At 36.8% G+C, this 24,411-nt stretch overlaps 1 protein-coding gene across 5 annotated transcripts in view; it reads left to right on the top strand.

Moving 5' to 3' along the window:
* The window catches only part of USP9X (ubiquitin specific peptidase 9 X-linked), an 81,766-nt gene that overhangs the window by 48,692 nt on the left and 8,663 nt on the right, over nucleotides 1-24,411 (top strand). For 2 of the 5 annotated variants that reach the window (XM_018084003.3, XM_018083999.3), the window contains 19 exons: nucleotides 2,909-3,017; nucleotides 3,138-3,170; nucleotides 3,591-3,737; nucleotides 3,854-4,000; nucleotides 4,774-4,996; nucleotides 7,391-7,611; nucleotides 8,011-8,201; nucleotides 8,653-8,826; nucleotides 10,963-11,104; nucleotides 11,275-12,025; nucleotides 12,528-12,651; nucleotides 13,938-14,163; nucleotides 15,243-15,372; nucleotides 17,159-17,344; nucleotides 19,035-19,255; nucleotides 20,319-20,407; nucleotides 22,855-23,011; nucleotides 23,449-23,661; nucleotides 24,112-24,207. In XM_018084003.3, coding sequence (XP_017939492.1) covers nucleotides 2,909-3,017; nucleotides 3,138-3,170; nucleotides 3,591-3,737; nucleotides 3,854-4,000; nucleotides 4,774-4,996; nucleotides 7,391-7,611; nucleotides 8,011-8,201; nucleotides 8,653-8,826; nucleotides 10,963-11,104; nucleotides 11,275-12,025; nucleotides 12,528-12,651; nucleotides 13,938-14,163; nucleotides 15,243-15,372; nucleotides 17,159-17,344; nucleotides 19,035-19,255; nucleotides 20,319-20,407; nucleotides 22,855-23,011; nucleotides 23,449-23,661; nucleotides 24,112-24,207 — 3,580 coding nt within the window. The remainder of the gene's footprint in view (nucleotides 1-2,908; nucleotides 3,018-3,137; nucleotides 3,171-3,590; nucleotides 3,738-3,853; nucleotides 4,001-4,773; nucleotides 4,997-7,390; nucleotides 7,612-8,010; nucleotides 8,202-8,652; nucleotides 8,827-10,962; nucleotides 11,105-11,274; nucleotides 12,026-12,527; nucleotides 12,652-13,937; nucleotides 14,164-15,242; nucleotides 15,373-17,158; nucleotides 17,345-19,034; nucleotides 19,256-20,318; nucleotides 20,408-22,854; nucleotides 23,012-23,448; nucleotides 23,662-24,111; nucleotides 24,208-24,411) is intronic. The other 3 variants (XM_018084000.3, XM_018084002.3, XM_018084001.3) reach the window with 3 other exon arrangements.

Genomic DNA, 24,411 nt, shown 5'->3' with positions numbered 1-24,411 from the left:
TAGAACAAATTATTTGTGGTGCTCTCAGATGAATGGGGTCAGAATTTCAGCACCGTGTTTTGGAGTTTTACTTTTCTAGATAAACAGGTTGAAAATTCTTAGATTCAGGAATATTCAAAAGGATCATCAGAGTATCTCTTTACAATGAACAATTTGCACACGTTGGTGAAACTGTGGAATGTTACCAGAATACCACAAACTTTATTAGTTTGCAGCCTCTGGTGTAGGGTGTTGAATTTTCAGTTTCACTGAACCTTGCTAGTATCACTTATTGTTTGGAAAAATAGTTCATTGTGTCAGTACAAGAAGCTACCACTGAGCTCTTTTCTCTCATATGCTCATAAATGTTGTGATACATATGATAATCTCATTTAGAGTAGTGCATCTCTTCATTATTAAATGATAGAATAACATAAACATGATAGAAACAGGAGACTGCTTGTGATTGAAGATGGAGAAATTGAACTAAGTTGCTAAAAAGTTCCTCTTCTGAATTAATGCGGAAACAAATTAATGTTTGCAGAGAGAGAAAATTTAGCAAATACCAGACAGAATTCTGAATATCCTTCCATTTTCAACTATTGTTCTCTAATCTCCTAAGCTCAATCAGAGAACAATGTGAGCAAAAATACACATGTGAGAAAATGCACCATAAAAGAGAAGGAAGATGATCAAGTTCAGATCTCACAAATAGGATCTTTCTGGAAAAGATCAGATGGATTGCTTGTTTTTCAGAGATTGAGACTTTTGCTGTTTCCTCAGAGCATAACCATTGAGAAACAATGCAGCATGTTTGGTATTAAATACTAGAGCTGTTCTTCCTCTCCAGGGTAATTGATTTTCTAATGGTGTCCCCTGAATGCAAGACTGGCTTAGTCAACAGTGGATTGTTGAACGGTTAGTCCTAAATAATTGTGGAACCCAGAAGTATTCCACTGATCTCTGCAAAGTGCTCAGTGCAAAGTGCTTATTTATTTGTGGCCCAAATAAATAAAAATTCTGTGTGCCAGTGTAAAGACGTGCTCCTTAGACCTATTGAAGAGGCTGATTTCTGTTAACTAAGCAGAAATCTGTGTCCTGGAGCTTTCAGTAGGACAGGATTCAGGTTGCCTGCCTTGAGGAGGGAGGTGCTTGACCTCCAGCTGTTTTACTGGGTGAGTGTGAGTTCATCTTGCAACTTGTGTGCTGTGTGCCAGCTCTGTGCTGTTGTCCTGTGTCTGATATAGCATGGGAGGCCTGTGTTTAGGCAGCAGCTTCCCATTCATGATTCCTTAAGAACTCTTAGATTGTTGTAGCCTCACAAAAATATAATACTTGTGTTCAAATAGTGCATACTCCTCAGAGGTATGTGTTTGCTAGGTCACATTTCTCACTTTAGGAAAATGCCACCTCTATCTATTTCATTCTGCATCTACATGCATGGACCTCAGGACTGTCTGTGTGATGTGTCCAAAGCAGTTGAAGGATCGTATCTTAAAATAAAGTTGTGTGAGAAGTTCTATGAAAACGTCAGCTCAGCAGTGGGGTCCCATGAAATGTTGGTTATTGTTCAGAACAAAACAGAGCTCCCCCACCCCATGGTCCTCTGCAGCTCAGAGCAGTGGAGGAGAACTTGTAAAGATCAGAGAAGGGTGACAAGGGAGATCAAAGCTCTGAAATTACTTCCATCTGAGGAACAGCTGAATAGCTGGGGGCACTTCATATTGGAGGAGAGATAAATGGTGGGAGGAGAATACCACAGAGACCCTTAAAATCAGAAGTAGCAAAGGGAGAACAAATAGAGAACATTATTTCTTTGTGTAAGACCTTCTTGAGCAAAACATTTAAGCAGTGTAAACCTTCAGTTTGGAAATGGTTTGAGGGGTTCTTTCATGAACTTGTCCAGTGAAGGCTATGAAATACTGCTTTTGGTAGTCTTCCTGAACCACAAACTGTTAGAAGCAGAGAGAAGATTCTGGAGAAGTGTTGCTGCATCTTCATCCTTCTTGTGCACTTTCCTTTGTGGCTGATAACAGAGACGGGGTGCTCAGCCAGGTGTGTCTTTGCTCTGACCTCAAGGTCATTCTTGTGTATCTTTGAAACACAGTTAACCACACATGAAAGAACTCTCAAGGGAATGGGATTCTTTGGTGTGCTTTCCACACTGACCTCCTGGGCAGAAAACAACGACAACCACACCAGACACTGCAAAATGCAGTTTTTCATATGTTGAGATACTTTCATAAAGCATGGCATTCATGTGTAGTCTCTTCCCACACAAGCAGAGTTGTTCCTAACAGATTTTACAAGACATAATGCTCAGACAATTGATATTACAGCTTGAAAGAATAGGATTTGTCTTAAGCTGCAGTAAAAAACATATTTATCCATTCCTGTGATTAGATTAAGTTCTGAGATGGAAAATTTCCTTTAATTAAAACTACTTGAATTTTCAGGAGGGTCATCTTTTTTCTTACTAATGATAAATTTTGATCACTTCAGAGATGCTCAGCAAATGCTGAGATGCTGTAGTGGTACATAAGAGCAGTTTTACTATGGTAGTTCGGTTTGTCTGTCGGGTACAACTGGTGCTTGATTAGAAAGAAAGAGTTATTTAGGGTTGCAAATTGCTTGTTGTGTTATGCAATATTTGCTGGCATTTGCAAAGCTGTAATGGTTGGATGCTTCCAAGCTTCTTTTACCTTTAAATATTTGATTTGTGGAACAGGTTTTGTAATAGTAATTCACATGTCTGAAATTTCACTTCAAGGAGGAACAATGTGATGGGCTGTGAATAATTAAAATATTCCCATTTCTTACATTGTGTTCAGCTTTAGGAAATGACATTAAGCAGATAAGCTTTTTTTTTTTTTAATGTCCTGTTTGGATAGGGAGATTGAATTTAATGTTTCTATTAAATGCTTTCCAGAACTGTTCGTCAGATGGCACAGGAGCAATTCTTTTTAATGGCTACGAGGTGTTGCATGGGACAGAGACCTCTCCTGTTCTTCATTACCCTGCTGTTTACTGTTCTAGGGGTAAGTTTTTAGAGATAAAGGCTTCAGTACAACGTGAAGTAACAGGAGAAAATATCTGCAAGAAAAGACAAATTGCTATTGGCAGCAGTCACTAAAATAGAGATTCCTTTTGACCCACAGGCAAGCAGCACAGTTGATTTCCATTTGAATCAGGTGAGGGGAAAGGGGACTTTTTTGTATTTTCTGATAAGAACGTGAATAATAAGCTTTAATATCTGCATTTGACCTTTAACGAATGCTGACCTTCAAGTAAAAATCATTAGCAGATTAGAGAGATACCTACAGTCAATGCCTTCTCTTACTGGGCCTGCTGGGGCTTTTCTGTTCCACATGCTTGTGGCCCTCTTGAATTTGATCACTTCACTGTTTGTTTTTTCCCACTCAGGTATAGAAATTGCTACTAAAATAGTCGAGTATTCATTCATTAACAACTAAATACAATTGTAAACTTCTGAAGGGTTAAAAATTACTTTTCTTTCATGTTTACTGCCAGGTTTAGGGAAGATGTGTTGGTGTTGCACTGTAAGTAGAAGAATGTATGAATTCTCTATCATTTGTTTTTGGTTTACATAGAGTACTGCAAGAGAGAGAGCTAAGCATTCTGGAGACTACTTCACTCTCCTAAGACATCTTCTTAACTATGCTTACAACAGTAATATTAATGTACCCAATGCTGAAGTTCTTCTCAATAATGAAATTGACTGGCTTAAGAGGATTAGGGTAAGTCTTAGGATCAGTTTATTCCCAATAATTAGCTTTTTGCTACTTTGTTGTAAAGTACAGTTTTAAGCTTGGTAAATGTGTTACTTGGAGTATCCTTTCTCTTAAATTGGCAGGATGAAGTAAAAAGAACAGGGGAAACAGGTGTTGAAGAAACTATTTTAGAGGGTCACCTTGGAGTAACAAAAGAGTTGTTAGCATTCCAGACACCTGAGAAGAAATACCATATTGGTTGTGAAAAAGGAGGTGCTAATCTCATTAAAGTAAGTTGAAGTTTTTTGACCAGTGAGGGGTTTTTGTCTTTAGGTGGGGTTTTTTGAGGGGGGAGAGAAAAGGTGTTTGTTTTTTTGTTAGGTCTTTTTTTACCCAAAAGTAAGTAAAAAGAAAGCTTTACATCTTGTGGTCTGTATCCATAAAAGTGCTTCTGGAATTCAGTGTTTTCTTTAAAAATAATTTTGAAAATTACGTGTTTTGTTCATAAACTGTACTTAGCTTTCTCATTCTTACTGTATTCCAGTACTTGACAAACATCACACTAGGATAGTGAGCTGGATACAAGACTGTTTTCCTTCATTACCCCGTATTGTCTTTTCTGCACATGTTCTTAATTAGTGCTATTAATACTTATAGCAGGTTTGAACAAATGCATCACATCTGAATACCTCTTTAATCAGACTTGTTTTCTTTGTACCTCTGATATTATACAGCAGGAATGTTGGTTTTTTTCAGCAGTAATTGATAGAGAGCTTTTTAGATAATACTGGTTTGGCAAGAGAAATTTTTTACCAATCAAGAATAGTACAAATTTATTTTTAACTTGCAGTGGGGAGGTGAGTTTGCAGGGAACCACTTTAGAATGGAGTTACTCAGTTCTAAATTTAAAAGCTCATTATAGTGTTGGTCTCAATTTTGACTCACTTTTTTTTTAAGTACCCCTTTGGTTCTCAGACGTTCATTTAACGTAATAACTCTTACACTCTTATAAAATTGTGTGCATTTCCGTGGTAACAGGTGATTTATTTTCTTTTTTTTTCAGGAGTTGATAGATGATTTCATCTTCCCAGCATCCAATGTTTACCTACAATACATGAGAAATGGAGAATTGCCTGCTGAGCAGGCCATACCAGTCTGTAGTTCACCAGCTACTATTAATGCTGGCTTTGAGCTCCTAGTTGCACTAGCAGTTGGATGTGTGCGAAATCTCAAACAGATAGTAGACACGTTGACTGAAATGTATTACATAGGTACAGCAATCACTAGTATGTAATACTTTTAATTATCTATTTTCTACTTTTTAATATATATATCATGTATAGGTTTTGTTTATTATGCACTGAAGCAAATGCTGAGTGTTTTAGTTTGTGGTTTGTGTCTGCTTTTAATGTTGCAAAATCAGGATGTCAGAATCTAGGAAAGTTTGTCAGTGTAGCCTTTATTGTCCTTCTTTATGCAGTAAATGTACTGACTTGCATTACATAGTTGCATCCAAATTCCAGCCCCAGCCACTTACACTGTCTGACCCTTCCTGTCCCAATCTCTGACTACTCCCCTTTGTCCATGCCAGCTCCCAGGAACCTCATTCTGTCTGTATCTTCTACTTCTGTCTCATCGTTTCAGGCTCTGCCTAACCAATCCCAGAACCTCATCAGGTATCTTTGGCTCAGCTTTAGTGCCAGTCTCTTGGTTGCTCACCTGATTTGTCATCGTTTTCCACACACAGACACAGGTCCACTGTCCTGTTTCCCTTTTTAGTTCTGAACTCATTCTCTGGTTGTCATAGTCCTTTTTCAAGCATTTGTTTGCTCAGTTTTGGCCTTGTCTCAGCACTGCTCTGCACTGAAGGAGCTTTCTCCTTCTCACTGGAGAAAGATTATAGCAATTGCAGTATATACAAAAACTTGCCAATATTAGTGCTTCCCCAAATCTTTGTTCACGAAGCCTAGCCATGATAATGATTAGTGCTTCAAAAGCTAGTAGTCAGATGAAACTTGAGCTAATTTTCACAAAGATGGCAAAAGGCTCATACTTTAACATGGATTTTTGTTGTCAGTAAAAAGTATATAAGACTTTCTTAGAAGTGAACAAAGAGGAGAATATTTTCTCCAGCCCTGAGTGGGATAACGAAACCATTTTGGCTGTAATATTAACAGGGAAAGGGAAAAAAGAAAAAAAACCTCAACACCAACAATAAGTAAAAATCCAAACACCATCAAACCAAGCAAGCCCACACTCATATGGGAGGAAAGGCTGGTAGAGCTGGGGTTGTTCTATCTGGAGAAGAGAAGGCTCCTGAGGTACCTTATTGTGGCCTCCATTACTTAAACATGACTTATAAGAAAGAGAGAGTTTTCTACCAGGGTCTATAGTTACAGGACAAGAGGCAATGATTTTAAACTGAGAGAGAGAGAGTACATTTGTGTTGGACACAAGGAAGAAATTCTTCACTATGAGAGTGCTGAGATGCTGGAGTAGGTTGCCCAGTGAAGTTGTGGATGCCCCATCCCTGAAAGTGTTCAAGGCCGGGTTAGATGGGGCCCTGAGCAACCTGGTCTGGTAGAAGCCCATGACAGGGGTTTGGATCTAAAAGATCTTTAAAAGTCCCTTCCAGCCCAAGCCATTGTGTGATTTAACAGAATGTTTAAACTCAGAGGGTTCAACCAAACTGTGAGCAACTAAAAATAGTGTCCCAAGGAGGGAATTGTCCGTTACCCCTCACAGTGGCAGTGCTACTTGCTCAGGTGGTGCCATCAGTGAGTCATTTGAGGTTTTTCAGTCTCTTCCTTTTTAATTCCATCTCAATAAATGAACAGGGCAGCTTTATGGTGTTCCCCTCTGCCTCATCCTTTTTTCTTCACCCTTTTCTATTGGGAAGTAGTGTGTTTCTTGTCACTTCACAATTAGAAGGATTTCATTACATTTCCTTCTACTCCAGTATTTGGTAAGCACGATAGAACACCACATCTCCGTGGTCAGAGAGAGGAGACAACACATGTATGAACTCTGCATGCTGTGTGATTCATATACCAAGTTTGCTTGCAAACATGCATGCTCTCTTATGTCAGAATTTTTTGTGTTAAAACTACAGGGCTACAGGTTAGCTAGGAAATTGTGATCATAAATGTACTCTGAAGAGATGTGATACATATTTTTTCCTCCCGAGTCTTCTCTCTCAGATCCCTCACAAGTCATAAAGATAGCATTTCCTAAAACTGTTTCCCATCCTGGCAATGGAAAGTGAGGCTTAAGTGAAATAATTTTAAATGATTTTAAAAGGATTATAAATTTCTTAAAGGCTTATAAATTGATTATATATTCTAGATTCATTCAACTGAATTCTTCGGCTAAGAAGCTTGGTGGTATTGAGGAAAGACTTCTGTTTCATATCTAAATAGACTTGAATTTTTGCCTGGACACCTCTTTAGTTATGCAATAGAAGAAAATTATATAATGTCAAGATTGCAAATAGAATTGTCCTTCATAGAAGTTGTGTTGATTTTAGCAGTTAAGTTTTCTGGTGAAACGTTTGTTTTATTAAACTGCAGTGTGATACAGACTAATAACAATTCTATGCAACTGCCCTTTATGTTGCATTGATATTCTCTTTATTTTATAACAAAATAGTTCCCTTATCATATTCTGCTTTTTTCTTCTAGCTTGTGAAGCTCTTACAGAATGGGAATATCTACCACCTGTTGGGCCTCGACCACCAAAGGGATTTGTAGGGCTAAAAAATGCTGGTGCCACTTGTTACATGAATTCTGTCATTCAGCAGCTGTACATGATTCCAGCCATCAGGAATGGGATTCTTGCCATTGAAGGCACAGGCAGTGATGTAGATGATGACATGTCTGGGGATGAAAAGCAGGACAATGAGGTAAATTTATTTATGTAGAACTGGCTTATCTTTAACTAGTAACTCTTTTTTGATGAAAAGGTTATAGCAAATTTCAGTTGTTAATCAATCACTGATTTCCACTGATAGCAGTGGGGAAAATAGCATAATATTTCTTACTTGACTAGGCTCACTACCAGAGGGGCAGTTCAGAAGATCCAAGCAGCAAGGTTTGCAGAATTCCTCCTCATGGATCTGTACTGGAAAGGAACGTGTCTTATTGCTGCCACCAGAACGTTGTTAATGCATACAAAGACAGTATTTGATTTTTCAGCTGAGAGTATGAAACATCCTAGATTGTCAAATTAAACAAGAGATACAACAAGCTTTGAGCCAGCTACATATCAGTGTTAATGGCACAAATTTTCTTTTGCTTTTCAGAGCAATGTTGACCCACGAGATGATGTGTTTGGGTACCCACATCAGTATGAAGACAAACCAGCACTGAGTAAAACAGAAGATAGGAAAGAGTACAATATTGGAGTTTTGAGGCATCTCCAAGTAATTTTTGGTCATTTAGCAGCTTCCAGGCTACAGTACTATGTACCAAGAGGGTTTTGGAAACAATTTAGGTAAGTAGAAAATTTAATATTGATGTTTGTTCACTGCATCAGTAGCAGAAATGGTGGTGATGTAAAGCATATGTGATTTACAGTGATCTAAGGTGTAAATTAGCAGAACTTGTGCAGCATTGTATTTGTTACCCTGCCTTCTCACCATTCTGTAAAAGTCTGTTAATAAACCAAAGTTTACATCAGGATGGTTATTTTGAATTTTGGCAGTTCTTGACATTGATATTGAGACTGAATTAAGTGTAAAGTTACACACAAAAGCTTTTTTTTTTTTACTTACCAGAAAGTATTAGGGACAGAGTAACAGGTGATATACTACATCAAAAACCAATAAATAGTTTCCCTCAGTAAGGAGGGATTAATAGCTTGAATATTTTTATTTTTTTTTAGAAAAGCAGTTGTTGAAGAACTAAACAAAAAATACTTGACAAGATTGTGCTTTCATTTTCAGACTTTGGGGTGAACCTGTAAATCTACGTGAACAACATGATGCTTTAGAATTTTTTAATTCCTTGGTGGACAGTTTAGATGAAGCTTTAAAAGCTTTGGGCCATCCAGCAATGTTAAGTAAAGTTTTAGGAGGGTCCTTTGCTGACCAGAAGATTTGTCAAGGATGCCCACATCGGTAAGTGTTTAAGATTTTTCTCTTTTTTTTACAGGAAAACCACCTATGTTTGTGTTCTTATAAAAGTGATTAGAGTCAAGAGTGGGGGTTTTGTGTGATTTGGGTGTTGGATTTTTTTTTTAAAGCTAATAGACTTTTATTTCTTATTTTTTTATAGCCTTAATTTGTGTTCAAGTGCCTTCTTAATTATTATTGCTTCTACCTTGCAGATTGTATGTGAAGCATTGTGTATTGATCAGGGCAGAAAAAGATAATGCTTTTTCATGTTAAAAGTGAAAACAATTTAGGGACCAATTGCAATGTAGAAAATTTTAAGACCTGGCCAACAACTGTCGCTGTCTTCAGTCTTCCATACTGTGTGTTTAGAGCTGACCCAAGTGTGAGTCTTTAGTTCCAATGAGTAAACTCTGTTCATATTCACAATGTAACCTGTAATTAAGAAGAATGGTGTAGAAGGTTAATCTTTTTCTTAAGGCTTCTGCTGTATTTGTATTTAACTTTAAATGTGAATACTGAATTTCAGTTTCATACAGGATATGTAAAAACACACTCATACCAAATCCAACTGCAAGTCTGTAGCTCACTGGTGATGGTGATTAGTGAAGGAATAGAAGCAGACATTGTAAAGTTGTAATTCCCTAGACTTTTTCACCTATCCCTATATATCCCATCATATATCCCTTTTCAGGTGGATGATTAAAATGGCATGCAAGACTCAGGATGACCTAATGGTGAACTTGTTCTTTTTCAGCAGTTGCTTTTATATTATTGTGTTTGATTTCATTTCACTATCAGTTGGCCTCTTTACTGTTCAGATCATGTGTGGTTCTTAAAAAATATAGATCTCTGCACATTACTGTTGCAAATCCTCTTTATTGTGAAAATTTGCTATTTACTAGAGCCTTCAGTTAGCAATTAAAATACAGGGGAAAATGATACAAATGGATTATACTGTGGTAATCTTTCAGCTTCGGTTGAGCTCATGTGTGAATTAGAAGAATTTATAAGTGGCACATCTTCAGTTTCATGGGTTAAAATGTGTGACTAGAATTAAGTTGAAATATTGCAAGATAAATGAAAGCACTGATTTTACTTCATATGCAGTGGGTAATTAAATGGCAAATACAGATCTGAAGCAACAAGAATTACCAGTCGTTCCTGTTATTATGTACTATCCTAAAGTATTGCCTGTCTTTTTAGAACTCTACTGGATTTGCATGATTGTACTTAATAATAAAAATGTTACCCTGCTTGTAGTTTAGGGAGGAGAAAACTGATGATAAGTAAACTGTGGATTTGGGTATGACAAATTAACAGCATTTCTGTATTTTGTAAGTTATTTAATAGGTGAATGTATATTACTGTTGGTGGAAGCGTCTCTAAATATTTATTTATTCATCCTTGAATGCTTGATTGCATGTCAGAGGAACAAGCCTTTCAGGATTATGTTGGAATAGATGCCACTTTTTTAATTTATTCATCACTTCTTTATCTTTAAAAACAAAAACATATTTCCAAGATGTATCAACTGGTTGTCTCTCAAGCATTGCTGATTCATTGCTAGACATTTGTTTGAAGGTTATATTAGAACACAGTACGTCAAAGGCAGTCATAAATATGCAAAATGATTTTATGAAGACAGCTATTCATTTTTTTTTTCAGATAGAAAATACAAAGGCTTTTTGTTTGTTTGTTTGCTTAATTGGAATCTGTTTTGAACTGTTGTCATTAGATGTGATACAGTATTTGTGTTTATCAGTCTAATTCCTGACTGTAAAGATTAGCAATGGAAAAGTGCTCTGCTCTGCTCTCTGTGCTTTCCTACTCGCTTGGTTTGCCAAGAGTCTGTCACGCTACTTTAGCTGCTTTAAAAATGTGATGTGCTAAAAAAATCAACTTCCATGATCTTTTCAGTGAACTTGAGACATACAAGTCATTTTTATGATCTTCATAAAGTAACTATAGTTAGTGCAGATGAAAAAAATACAGTGTGCACATATTGTAATGTAATTGTAGGAAGAATGAAATAAAAAAGAGTTCAATTCCTTTTTTACTGCTTTCACACTGTAGCACATGTAAAACATGAAAATAGAACATATTTCTATCTTTCTCATGCATTTGCCTGTTCATTGGTAGGTATGAATGTGAGGAATCCTTCACAACTCTGAATGTAGATATAAGAAATCACCAAAACCTTCTTGATTCTTTGGAACAGTACGTCAAAGGAGATTTATTGGAAGGTGCAAATGCGTATCATTGTGAAAAATGCAACAAAAAGGTAATGATTCCTTATGTTTTGAATTTGTGTACAACTGTGATGTTACAGCTGTACTAAGTTCAGTCTTAGTTCGTGTTCAGGGGGAAAAAGTCACCCTTTGATTACTGAATTTGGTATTTGGTGATAGTATATGAATGGAAACTTAAAGAGCTGCTCGTGTCCTTTTTTAGGTTGATACAGTGAAACGCTTGTTGATTAAGAAGTTGCCTCCAGTTCTTGCCATCCAGTTGAAACGATTTGATTATGACTGGGAAAGGGAATGTGCAATCAAATTCAATGATTATTTTGAATTTCCACGAGAACTGGACATGGAGCCTTACACGGTGGCAGGTGTAGCAAAATTGGAAGGGGATGACGTGAATCCTGAAAATCAGATAATACAAAATGAACAGTCGGAAAACGAACACTCTGGGAGCACAAAATACAGGCTTGTGGGTGTGCTTGTGCACAGCGGCCAGGCCAGCGGCGGACATTACTACTCCTACATCATCCAGAGGAACGGTGGAGACGGTGAGAAGAACCGGTGGTATAAATTTGATGACGGAGATGTGACAGAGTGTAAAATGGATGACGATGAAGAAATGAAAAATCAGTGTTTTGGTGGAGAATACATGGGAGAAGTATTTGATCACATGATGAAGCGCATGTCCTACAGACGCCAGAAGAGGTGGTGGAACGCTTACATTCTTTTTTATGAACGTATGGACACAATAGACAAAGACAATGAACTAATAAAATATATTTCAGAAATAGCTATCACCACTAAACCCCATCAGATTAAAATGCCATCAGCCATCGAGCGAAGTGTGAGGAAGCAGAACGTGCAGTTCATGCACAATCGGATGCAGTACAGCCTGGAATATTTCCAGTTCATAAAGAAGTTGCTTACTTGTAATAGTGTCTACCTAAATCCTCCTCCAGGTTAGTATGTTACTGTGATAATTATGGATTAACTTCTTGCAAGAAGAGTTTTGATTCGTGTGGTCAATATTTTGTCAAGCCAATGAAAATTTTGTGTGTTCTGCTGTGAATACTCTGTCCTCCTGGACTTCTGCAGTTAAACATCCGCTGTTGAGTTGTTCATAAGGGATAAGTTGCCAGAATATTTAGGAAAAAATACTTTGATAAGCTGTCAGCTGTTACTCAGCTTATGTACTAAGTCAAGTTAAACTACTGAAGTTTGGGGGCTGTTCTGCTGAAAACAGTTCTCAAGGTGAGATGCTGAATTTCTAGAATCAGAGATATGTTAACATCCAGGTACCTGTCTTAAAGCTTACATTTTCAAATGATGCCTTATAGAAGATAGAGGCTGTTTTGATCAAGTTTCTTGTTAAAATTGGAACACCATGTTAGACAAAATCAGTTACATTATTATAAGTTGCTTTTATTTTGTCTACATGTGAGTATTTTGATTTTTCTTTAGGACAAGATCATCTGTTGCCTGAAGCAGAAGAAATAACTATGATTAGTATTCAGCTTGCTGCTAGATTTCTCTTCACCACAGGATTTCATACAAAGAAAATAGTCCGTGGCCCTGCTAGTGATTGGTATCTTGTCTTTTAACAACACTTACAATTTTGGAAGTTTGATATCTGTTAAAAGATCTCTTTTAGATACTTATGATAGTAAAAAGTGTATGTGGTCTGTCTTCTTTTCTCCTCTTCACAAAATGTGTGGTGAAGGTGCACGTGAAAAGGGGGGAAAATTTAAACAGAAAATACTGGGAAGAAACTGAACCTTAAAATAAACTTCCTGAGGTGACCATCTTCAAAATTCATTTTCAGACACAGCTTAAATCTACCTTTTGTATGTCTTGTAAAACAAATAAAGGACTAGAAGCTGTCGGTAGCACAAAACTAACAGGTTATGTTTTCTGACAAATTCAGAATGGTTTATTCATTGTTTGAGTAGTTTTGAACAAAGCTGGTTTGAATCTATTGTTGCAGCTTATATTTGTATTGTTTGTGTAATGTGTATAGTCTCTGAGACCCTGTTAGCAGAGAGCTTTGTGTACATTGCTACAGGGCCTGTAATTCAAAGCCATAGTACAACAAACAAGACAAATTATACTCACTGCACCACAACATATTAGTCTTTAAGTTCAGTTATTTTGTGCTAGAGGGAGAAGTGTGGGTTACTACTGGTCAAACTGAAGAGAAAATCTGGTATTCATGGTGAGCAGTAGTTTACCAGCTGCTAGTAAGTAGTTTTGTAATACAGGGCAAATACATATCTCCAATAGCAGATTCCAGAGTAGCTGAGTTACTCCAGTTATTTTAAGACATCAGGAAGAGTTCAAATACTACTGCAGGAAGGAGGACAGATTCATGCAAGGCCCTGTCTGAAACAGATACTTTACTCTTTGGGTATTGGTTTTTTTGGCTTGTGTGTTTTTTAGATCTGTAAATGAGAGTGTGAATTCCTGTTAGGTTGCATATTTAGTTACCTGTCTCATACCCAGCTCATAAAATCCACCTTGTTTTCTCTGCTGCTCACCCTCTACCCCAGTTCTAGTACAGAGGGAAGAGTGGCTGCCAAAATAGGACCTCCTTTGAGCAGTAAGGAGTTTGGGGGTTCTTTAGTTAGTTCTTATAGATAACAGAAGTAAAATGCTTCAGTTAAATGTTAGGTTTTAATTGAGTGTACCTTTAATTTGTGATTGCACATAACAGAACATCACTCTAGAAAGTACAGTTTATGTAATTGGAAGCATTAATGTTTGGGAATCACCTTTAACATGTGATTTCTTGAAATTCTGCAAAAGAACACATCTGCCAAATTCATTAATATCTACATGTGGTCATAATCTCAGTTGTGCCATTTTCTGTTTCAGGTATGATGCATTGTGCATCCTCCTTCGTCACAGCAAGAATGTACGCTTTTGGTTTGCACACAATGTCCTTTTTAATGTTTCAAACCGCTTCTCTGAGTACCTTCTGGAATGCCCTAGTGCAGAAGTGAGGGGTGCATTTGCAAAACTTATAGTATTTATTGCACATTTTTCATTGCAAGACGGACCATGTCCATCACCTTTTGCCTCTCCTGGACCTTCCAGTCAGGTATTTAATCTTCAAACAAAAAGGTTTTTCAACTTATTCTTACTTCTTCATTTATAAGCATTTAATGCTAAATAAATTCTGGAGTAGATGCATCAGTGTTGACTGGAAATCTCTGCAGGCCATTTTGCACTACAGCAGGATGTAACTCCACGAGTTTGTGAGAGAGATGCTGTCAGAGGGGTTCAGTTTCCCCTCATTTGTAAATCTCTGTGAAGACTCAGCAGTGAGAACTTCGAGTTGCAAGTGTGAAATAGTGGCTTTTTTACTAAAGTAATGTGTAGAGAAGTGAACCCTTGCTTTGCATTTAGAATTTTAAACAAGTAAATAAGCCCCACAAAAAAGCAAACAAAAATAATATAACTGAAAACCTGCAGGAGTTCCCTAAGTTTTCATCCTGTATCCTGCAACAGTTAAAATTGTAACTTTGAGGAGGAGTAGGCAATGAGTTGCCTAGTTTTATACACCTAGAACTGACAAACAAAAAAAAAAACCTATAACTTAATGTAATACTTGTCATAACAATGTTTTTATTTGGACTCTATTAAAATTTAGAAGATGAACCTTTTTGAGCCTTTTCTCAATCATGTTTTTACTGTCTACAGCAAGATACTTCTGATTTGTACACTTCCACTTACCTTCTCAGAATGTTATCACTGCTATATCCAGCTAAAGAATTTGTTTTAAGTTAAAGTTACATAGGCTTTAGCAGTGTTTTGTTTCATGAAGTATTAGAGATACACCTGTAGGGGTGATTTGGTTGTCTGAGTGTGTGAAGTTGACAGTGGAACTGCACGTGTGTTTCTTATTTCAGCCTATCTGCTGTTGGAGAAAAAACTCAGCTAAAAGCTTCTCTACTTGCATAATTTCCTGGACTTAACATGGTACTGAGTGATGGGAGTCTTGTTCCCTGTGTGTCTGTTTGTCTTGTGTGAGGTACAGAAGATTAACCAGCTGCTGGTATTTTGGAGCTTGTCTGGATCCCATACCTTTAAACCAGTTCTGTTTTCTGTCGTAGTAGAAAGTATAAACTAAATAAAGATATGTTCAACCACTGACATTAAAACTTTTTCTTTCAATAGGCTTATGATAACTTAAGTTTAAGTGATCATTTACTGAGAGCGGTACTAAATCTGCTAAGAAGGGAAGTATCTGAACACGGGCGCCACTTGCAGCAGTATTTCAACCTGTTTGTGATGTATGCCAATCTAGGTAAGGACACTGCACACACTTCTACTCATGGCACTGTAATAAACTGGTTTTTGATTAATGGTCATTTACAGAGGTGTAACAGCAGGAGAATCCAGTTTTCCATCCTCAAGTAGATTGTTATCATTATATGTCATATAAATGCTCCCTAGAGCGTCTGTCTTCCTCCAGTTTGGAGCTTGGGGCTTTAGTCTTCCTGCCATCCTTGGAAGATAAACATGGGAAGGTGGGAGCAATAAGACTGTGTCCTTCTGAGAGAGGGTGGGGTTAGGTAACATTTTAAAAAGTCCTTGACCATTGCTGTTTATCAGCTCCTGCAGGAAGTTATAAATGTTGGATTACTTTGTGGCTAAAGTGTTAATTAAGTGTATCAATCCAAAGGTAGCTATGTCAGAGTTCCCACATGGGATTGTCACACGCAGACACAAGAGTTCTGTAAGCTCTTCCAAGTAGGTAGACACTTTTAAAAGGAATTTAATTTCCTATCTGTAAAATTAATCTGGACAATTGTGTTAATCTAATTACACCTGTAACATCTGTTGCTTTCATATACTTTGTCTACCAAAGGATTCTCTGTCAGGCATGTTCCACCATGACCCCCAGAGTGGACTTAAAGTCAATACAGAGAAGAAAGATGCAATTCTTCTGCTCTGCCTTCTCTTTTCTTCTTTACTAGTTTTTCATAGTCAGTCAGTACAGTTGAGGTCTCCAAGCAGGAGAGCATTCAGAACCCAGGGAAAATACAATTTTATGTGTGGATCTGATAATTTTCACAATCTACTTGCAAAGATAAACCTGGAAATACAGTGCTAAGCAGTTGTGCTTGTCTTACTACTGTTACCTGAAGGCTTCTGTATTGATGTAGACCTCATTCATTAAAAGCCACAATAACATCTTTCCTGCAGCATCCCAAGTTCTCTGTAAAAGATTAAATTGTCTGACATTTTGAGAAGTCAAATAATATATTACATCAAAGTGAGAACTCAGTTCTACAAAAGATGTAACTACAAAACTATCTAGCATAATCAAAAAAATACCATAAATAAAAGCTCTTGGATTCCTCCTTATCAGAAAGATAGAAGGGAAGGTCTAGGTATATTTTAGAATAAGAAAAAGCTTGGAAAGGTATGGAAAATTGTGACTTTTAACCAAAATAAGAAACACAATATAGGATCAGAAGGGACATAGGGAATTTCCTGGTAAGTACTTGTGTAGTATGTGCAAGGTATTCATGCAGTTAAACTAGGTTTATGTTTGGATTTTTCTGGTGGGCTTGGATTTTGGTTAATTTTGGAGGTTTTCTCATTGGTTTTGCTTATTTACACTTATTGCAGCGTATGGCAAGTTACAAACTTCGAACATTTCTAATTGATCTGTCGAGGACATGATGGGAAAATAACATAACATACAATGGGGGGGATGTTTATCCTATCCTGGCCCTCAAAATAAAAGCATGAATTCATTGTCCAAAAGAGTTCTCTGAGGTTTTGCTCTTAACACAGATGCTACTAGTGAGTTACTTAAGTGCTAATGAGCACTGTGAAGAAATTATAGTAATTTACAACTCTGCTTCAGTGTGATTTTTCAGCTGAACATAATTTTCGTGTGCGTCTTTATTGATTTAATTATTTTTTCCTCAGAAAGCATAAGTGATGGTTTAATAAAACCCATGAAGTGAAAAGTTGCGAGTCGTGTAAACACTGGTTCTTTTTCTTTTAAAAAAATTCTAAAAATCAAGTATTGTCAGTGCCAGAAACAAGGTATTTTTCTTTCTCCCTGCCCCGTAAAGGTGTAGCAGAGAAGACACAACTTCTGAAACTAAATGTTCCTGCAACCTTCATGCTTGTGGCTCTGGATGAAGGTCCAGGCCCTCCAATTAAATACCAGTATGCTGAACTGGGGAAGCTGTACACAGTCGTGTCACAACTGATCCGTTGCTGCAACGTGTCATCGAGGATGCAGTCTTCTATCAATGGTACAGTGGATTTTAAGTTTTCCTTAGATTAACTGACTGGATCAGTAAATGTCTTTTTGTGCATAGTTAGCTATTATTTGTAAAGTGGATTAGCTGGAAAAACGTTTTCCTTTTGTGTTTTAGCAACTCCTTTCATTTAAAGGCAGAAATTTGTTTCTCATAAGCAAAACTGATTTGCTGTACTAAAAAGCCCAGGACAGAAATCTGTTCTGTATTTTATGCTGCATGGTTTATTCCTTAAAGATACAGGAAAATAACTGATTCATAAAGCAGGAGGTTGTTGATTACAAAATAATAATGGTTTTAGAATAGTTTAAGCACATTGTAAAGAGTTGCATAAAGATACTTTTATTGCAAGTAGGCAATGAAAAATAGATTATAAAAGTAATCTGTACAGGAAAACCACCATAGCAGGCTCTGAGATAGCTAATAATGCTTATCATGAAGAGATGTTGCAATGTTGTGGGTAGCTCTTGAATATGATTTGGTGCTTGTTCACACTCAAGACGACAAATGGAAGTCAGCACTTTAATTTATGAAAGATAAAGAATCAGCTAGAAATTGATTAACCACAGTGTAAATCATTAATATCTCCAGTGGCTGAATAGAGTGCAGTTATTTTTGAGAAATGGTGACAGAATATTGGGCCATGTGGACTTTATAGCCTGTATATGTACATGTTCTGTTAAGCATATTTTAGAAAACCTAGTTAGGAATCTGTAGAGAAGCTATTTAATGGCAAACTCATTACAGCTTGATGTGTCAGGCTATAAAGTCAATAGGCTAGAATGTGCTGTAGTGAGATTAATGAACTGAAAATTTTACTGTGCTATAATAAGCTTCAGAATCATTTGGCAGTTTTGATCGGGTTTGTTTCCAGAGCACTATATGAAGCTTACACTGAAAAGATATTCTACCTATGAAAAATAATTGTATATTCACTGTATTCATGACATTGTAGTGAAAAAATTTACTTTGTCTGAACATCATTCTGGCTACTAATTATGATTACCGTTTGCAGAATAAAGTTATTTTTTGCTTCAGCATATTAAGGTAGAGAAGTTCTCCCTTGGACTGTGGGCATCTTCAAACAATAATTCAAAACACTGCGAAATTCAGAAACATCAGGAGCAAATCAACAGTCTTTCCTTACACAAAACAAAGCTTACTAAATAAGATGCATTAATTTGTATTCTTTCGAAAGTGTATTACTTCAGTACACTCCAGAGATTCAGATGGGACTGTTCTGACATAGATATTCCTCTGAACAGTTTTGCATTGTCTTATGGAGTAAATAGATGTTGTGTCCTTAAAGTATGACAGGTTTGGGCTGTGTTACACAAGCACTGAAGCAGATAAATTCAGGAGATAAGAGGATTTCACTGAGGAAAACTAATGATTTTTCTTCTGGCATATGAACATGTCTCCAGCTGTTCTGCTTTGATTGTCACTGCATAATCTTATCAAAGAGGAAGAAGTAGCTCTCTCAGGCAGCAAGTGTCAAGCTTCACAATCATGAAAATTAGTTATTTCATATGATATTTTTTTCAAAGAAAATCATCTGTGAAGGGAGGATTTGTGCTTTTTCTCCATCTATTGTTTTTGATGAGTTACACCAATTTATATTTTGGAGTGACTACACTTGAGAGTACTTCAGTACCTTTTAATCTGTAATAACTGTTTGTTCTAGGTAATCCCCCACTTGCCAACCCTTATGGTGATCCTAATTTATCTCAGCCTATAATGGCACTTCAGCAGAACGTAGCAGACATTCTGTTTGTGAGAACTAGTTATGTGAAGAAAATTATTGAAGATTGCAGCAACTCTGAAGAGACCATCAAGTTGCTTCGTTTCTGCTGTTGGGAGAACCCTCAGTTCTCTTCCACAGTCCTCAGTGAACTACTTTGGCAGGTAAAAATAAAAAGCCAGGAGAAAGATGGGAATATAAATGTGTATGATATAAGATTCTGTACTTAGATGTGAGTGTTGTATTGAATACTGAACGGGTGCTTGATAAATAAATGTTCCTTAAGATGGCATCCTCTGACAGTATTTACACTCTTAGGTCTGTACATCATGTTGAAGTACTAAGAGAAGTCCTTTTGTTAGTTTAGGAAAGCAATCAACCTTTAATGAGTCAGGAATGCTGTGTTAAGGATGGAAAGTAGAACGTGGTGGTCTTTATGTATTCCAAGAGTATCACCTAAAGACTTTCTGTCATTATACATAAAAGAACTTCTTAAATTACTTGGAGAGCTAGACTAATTTTTTAAGATCTCCCTTGTATTCATTTCAAGTATGTTCTTAAGGTTCTCTTTTACAATTTTGCAGAACATACTTGGCTTCAACCTCAGCAAAGAAATATAACACAGCAAGGTCTGTGTTATATTTCCTTTCTAATCTCTGTGAGGTCAGTCACACTTTTCCACTCCCAATAAAATTTTTGACTTCTATTAGGACATCTTTCTATTCACCCCTTTTTTTTTCATGTAAACATCACATTTCAATATGTCTTCTTTTTTTTTGGCACTTGAAAGAATCATAATAAAAATCACTTTACTGATATTTTGCTAGCCATATATTTTACATTTTAGGATAACCTTTGAAGATAACCTTTGAATACATTGCCTAAAAGTAGCAATACCAGTGCAAAATGCCATTTTGCAATTTTGCTTTTCTGAAGGTATTTTTAAAGGTAGTTTCTTCAGCATCTCATGCTTGGGGCACCAGATCAATTGTATAAGGAAGTCATGAGGAAACATTTTGTCCTTTACATAACTTAATATATTTACAGACAAAACAAATATTGAACAAAACCACAACCCCCCAAATTCCCGCCACAATCAGCACTTTTTAGAAAAAGTCTTGTATCTTGAATTAATCTTCGTATTAATTTTATTCTTGTACTGCACCATGTACACTGCAGTGCTTCAAGAAATGCTTTCTTATATTCTCTGCATTTTCCCTTTTTAAGGTTGCATATTCATATACATATGAGCTTCGACCTTATTTGGATCTGCTTCTGCAAATCCTGTTAATTGAGGACTCTTGGCAAACTCACAGGTCAGTATTTACCTGTCTTTTTATAATTCAGTATTGTTTTGTACAGATTGTTTTTCCAGTGGTTCTGTTACTAATCCTTTAAGAGGTTTGTTTTAAATAAATCCTAAATCAAAACACACAAATGAAGCATTTTTTCTTGTTTTTCTCACAAATTTTGAGATAAGTACTATTTTTCACCTTGACCTTCCTTACTATTGAGACATTTGCTGCGCAGTCCTATAAAGCCAAGATTTTTCATATAGAAAAGAATGTGCAGTTTAGGCTAAACTTATTGGTGCCTAGATTGATTCTTGGAAACAATCCCAGCCTGGTCTTGCTAAGGAGCACATCAGTTGCAAGAGTGATGCCAGGGGATGTATAAAGTGTGAACGTGGGACCAGAGCATTCCTACATAAGTCTTCTCTGTGTGGTCACATTTCAAGAGAATTTTAACTTCAACATATTATATATTAATCCAATTTGAAACCTAGTTTTTATGTGTCTACAGAATAAAGCTTTTCAAAATTGAGATTAAAAAAATGTAATTATTGTAAATACTGGCTATTTGTGATAACAGTCCATTTTTCAAAAGTTTTACATAAAAGACATAGGTGAGATAACACAAAATAAATGTCATCAACATGCTACCTGTCAGTATTTCAGAGTGTCACTGTTTCATAATAAGTGGTTATAGGTAGTATTGGATTTACTAAATAATTTCCAACTGTGTCTCATAGGACATTTAAAATACTTGAAGTAAGAGCACACTTGCTGTGTGCAGTGAAGGTATGGAAGTGGACTCCTGTCCTTAACCTGTGGAATTAGACTGCTCCTTTAGGATGTTATCAGTTGCCTGGCCTTAGTTTAGAAGGGAGTCAGGGAGGGTGGTGGTTTGGCTTAACCACACTCCAGAACATGACAACTGAGTTGTAGGAATTTCTTCTTTTTCTTTAGAGGAATTACAGTTTAGGAAAGTGACAGAAATACCCTTTACACACAGGCTTTCCAGTTTTGCATGTATATGTGTATGTAATGCACATATCATGCAGTTTGCTTATATTTTCTTCTTGATAAACAAATATTTCCATAGGATGTGTCTTAAGTCCACAGAATGCTGGAGGATGGACGTACTTAAGTGGATATGAAGTAAAATAGTATATTTTTAGGGTTTAACTGCAGGTGAGAAATCAGTAAATGGTTGTTGTGGATAATGCTACATTTAAAGTAACAGGGTGTGAAGGGTGTTGAATGTTATAGTGTGGCTTCCCTGGAAAAGTACATCACTCCATGTTCAAGACTGCAGTCTGAGGAGTAGCACTGTTGTATGGAATTGTGTTAGGCTTCAGCAGAGGAGTATTAAATGGCCACCTGCAGTCATCCCCTGACTGAAATACTGGTTTGGTGCTGTTCTTGGTTTTGCTGTGATAATCAGAGAGTTTAAATGATCTTTGTCTTCTCTTTAAAAAGAACAAACAAAAAACAAGCCACCACCAAACAAACAGCAAAACTGTCCATGGTAAATGGGGTCTTGTAACTCCTGGAAAACAAACATCATCTGACCTCAGGCAGTGTGTGTGTCCCTCGGTGCTCCTCCTCTTCTGGCACTGCCAGGTCACTGCTGCTGTTCCTTGGCGTCAGACCCACTCTCTTAAATTTTTCTTGATTTGACAAGTTCAGGTGCTTAGTTTGGGATAATAATGTTCCAAGTGCCGTTAAGTTAAAATAGCTGAAGTAGAGCTCGTCATGGCTTTTGGATGGAGCCTGGGCTCACGGCTGCCTGCAGTCTATTCACTGCCTGTGCCAGGGCTGTGAGGAAAGAGGGCAGTTGCTTTTCCTACCATGAACGTAGCTCTTTGAGACTTCTTTTTCAGAGCCAAAAATATGTCAGTTCTCAGTTTTTGCACAGTTTCAGGGTGGCAGTTAATTTCCCTACCCCCTGTTTGAGAGCAGAAGGCAGAGAAACTGGGCTTAGTTCCAGGGAATGCCCCAGTCCCTTTTTCCCAGGGACAAATATGTACCAGTTCCTCTTCAGAGGAACTGCATGTAAAAGAGTGCATCTTTGAGAAGCATAACTAAGTGTAAGTAACCATTCTGTTGAGGATTTAACTGTTCCAGTTTTGTAAGGACTGTAAGGTTAAACAGGACTGTTTTGCAAATGCAGTATACTTTTAAAATAAGTAGTAAAAATTAACCAGTTACAGTTGATTACTATGATTAGAATTAATCATACTTACATTTTTATATATATCTTGTTCTGTTAGTTTAAATACTACCAAACATGCTAAAAATGTTACATATATGATATGTCAAGTTTGTCTTCTGATTTTAAAAAAACCTCTTGACTAACACCAGAAGTCAGAACACAAGCTGCCCCTTTTATAATTACAATATAAGTGGAGCCTTAATTCAAACACTGAAACTCTTTAACACTTGAAGTGTTGTTGTTGTTTTGGTTTGATTTTTTGTAGGATTCACAATGCACTTAAGGGAATCCCAGATGACAGGGATGGACTATTTGACACCATTCAGCGCTCGAAGAATCATTATCAGAAAAGAGCTTACCAGTGTATAAAGTGCATGGTAGCTCTCTTCAGCAACTGTCCTGTAGCTTACCAGATCCTTCAGGTGATACCTTTCATTCTGTTTCTTGCTGCTTTTTCCTAGTGCTGTGGGTTTTAAAATTAAAAAAATTTAACAATTAAAAAAACAAACCCCACCATTATACAAACCCCACCATTATTCGTTTTTTATCACTTTGATGAAATTGCAACTTTGAAGTACAACTCATTTGAACCTTCCTGTATTAGAAAGTCAGTATATGGGGTTGAAAGCAATTTGTTTAAATTCACACTCATGATTCTGTGATGCAGCTGCAAATCCACAGACTTCATTTCAAATTTGAAGTTTTCTTTGTGCAGTATAGGATATCTGGGGACTCTTTCAAAACAGCAGCAGATGGGTTGGTGGCCTGTTCTCTAATAGCTGATGTATAAGAAAGGAAAATTATTTCTCTTTTCAAGATTAAAGGAAATAATTTTGAATTGTTTCTTTTCCATCTGCAGAGCAATGGAGATTTGAAGAGAAAATGGACCTGGGCAGTAGAATGGCTTGGAGATGAGCTCGAGCGTAGACCATACACTGGCAATCCCCAATACACCTACAATAATTGGTCTCCACCAATACAGAGCAATGAAACATCAAATGGCTACTTCCTAGAGAGGTCACACAGTGCTAGAATGACTCTTGCAAAGGCTTGTGAACTCTGCCCAGAGGAGGTAAAGAATTAATTTGACTTCAGTAAAAAAATTGAGTAAAATGCTTCTGTAAACAATTAAGCTTAGCAACAGTCTCTGGTCATTGAAGAGGCAACAGATTTCATAAGTGTTTTCTAAATGCGGATTTATATTTTTATTGACTTCAGTTACATACTCCTGTGTATTTTTCAGCTTTTATTAGTGTTTCTGTAGGCATCTGTCACTTGGAGAATTAGCAATGTGGAACTGGAATTGAACACTTAAAGTAGATTATGAATGGGTCTGTATTTCCAGTAGTATATTTACAGGGGAGTTTTTATGTAGTACAGTACAAGCTGTAGGTGACACTGTGGAGTGGAATTTTTCTCCAGGCATGTCTGAAACAATCACTTCCACATAGGATTTGTTCTGGGTAGAATAATTGTAATATGTTTTACCAAAGTAAATTAAATGGGTTTTTTCAAACTTTAGGAACCAGATGATCCTGATGCCCCAGATGAACATGAGTCTTCTCCACCTGAAGATGCCCCACTGTATCCCCATTCACCTGGTTCCCAGTATCAACAGGTAAAAGCTCTGAGTTGAACCATTTATTCAGAGTTTCAGGTTTGTTTTTTTTTTCTTTAGCATTTGTGGTAACTTATATTATAGGCATTTAGCCAGAAGCATATTATTGTCAAATATCACACTTGGAGGGATAAAGATAAAGGTACATCTCCATTTTGCCAGGAGCAGTTACACCATATGAGAATTTTATCAGATCAGGGATTA

Source organism: Manacus vitellinus, unplaced genomic scaffold (assembly GCF_001715985.3).
Source record: "Manacus vitellinus isolate BGI_N305 unplaced genomic scaffold, ASM171598v3 scaffold_7_pilon, whole genome shotgun sequence".
NCBI classification, from domain to species: Eukaryota; Metazoa; Chordata; class Aves; order Passeriformes; family Pipridae; genus Manacus; species Manacus vitellinus.
This window is presented reverse-complemented; position numbering and strand designations above follow the sequence as displayed.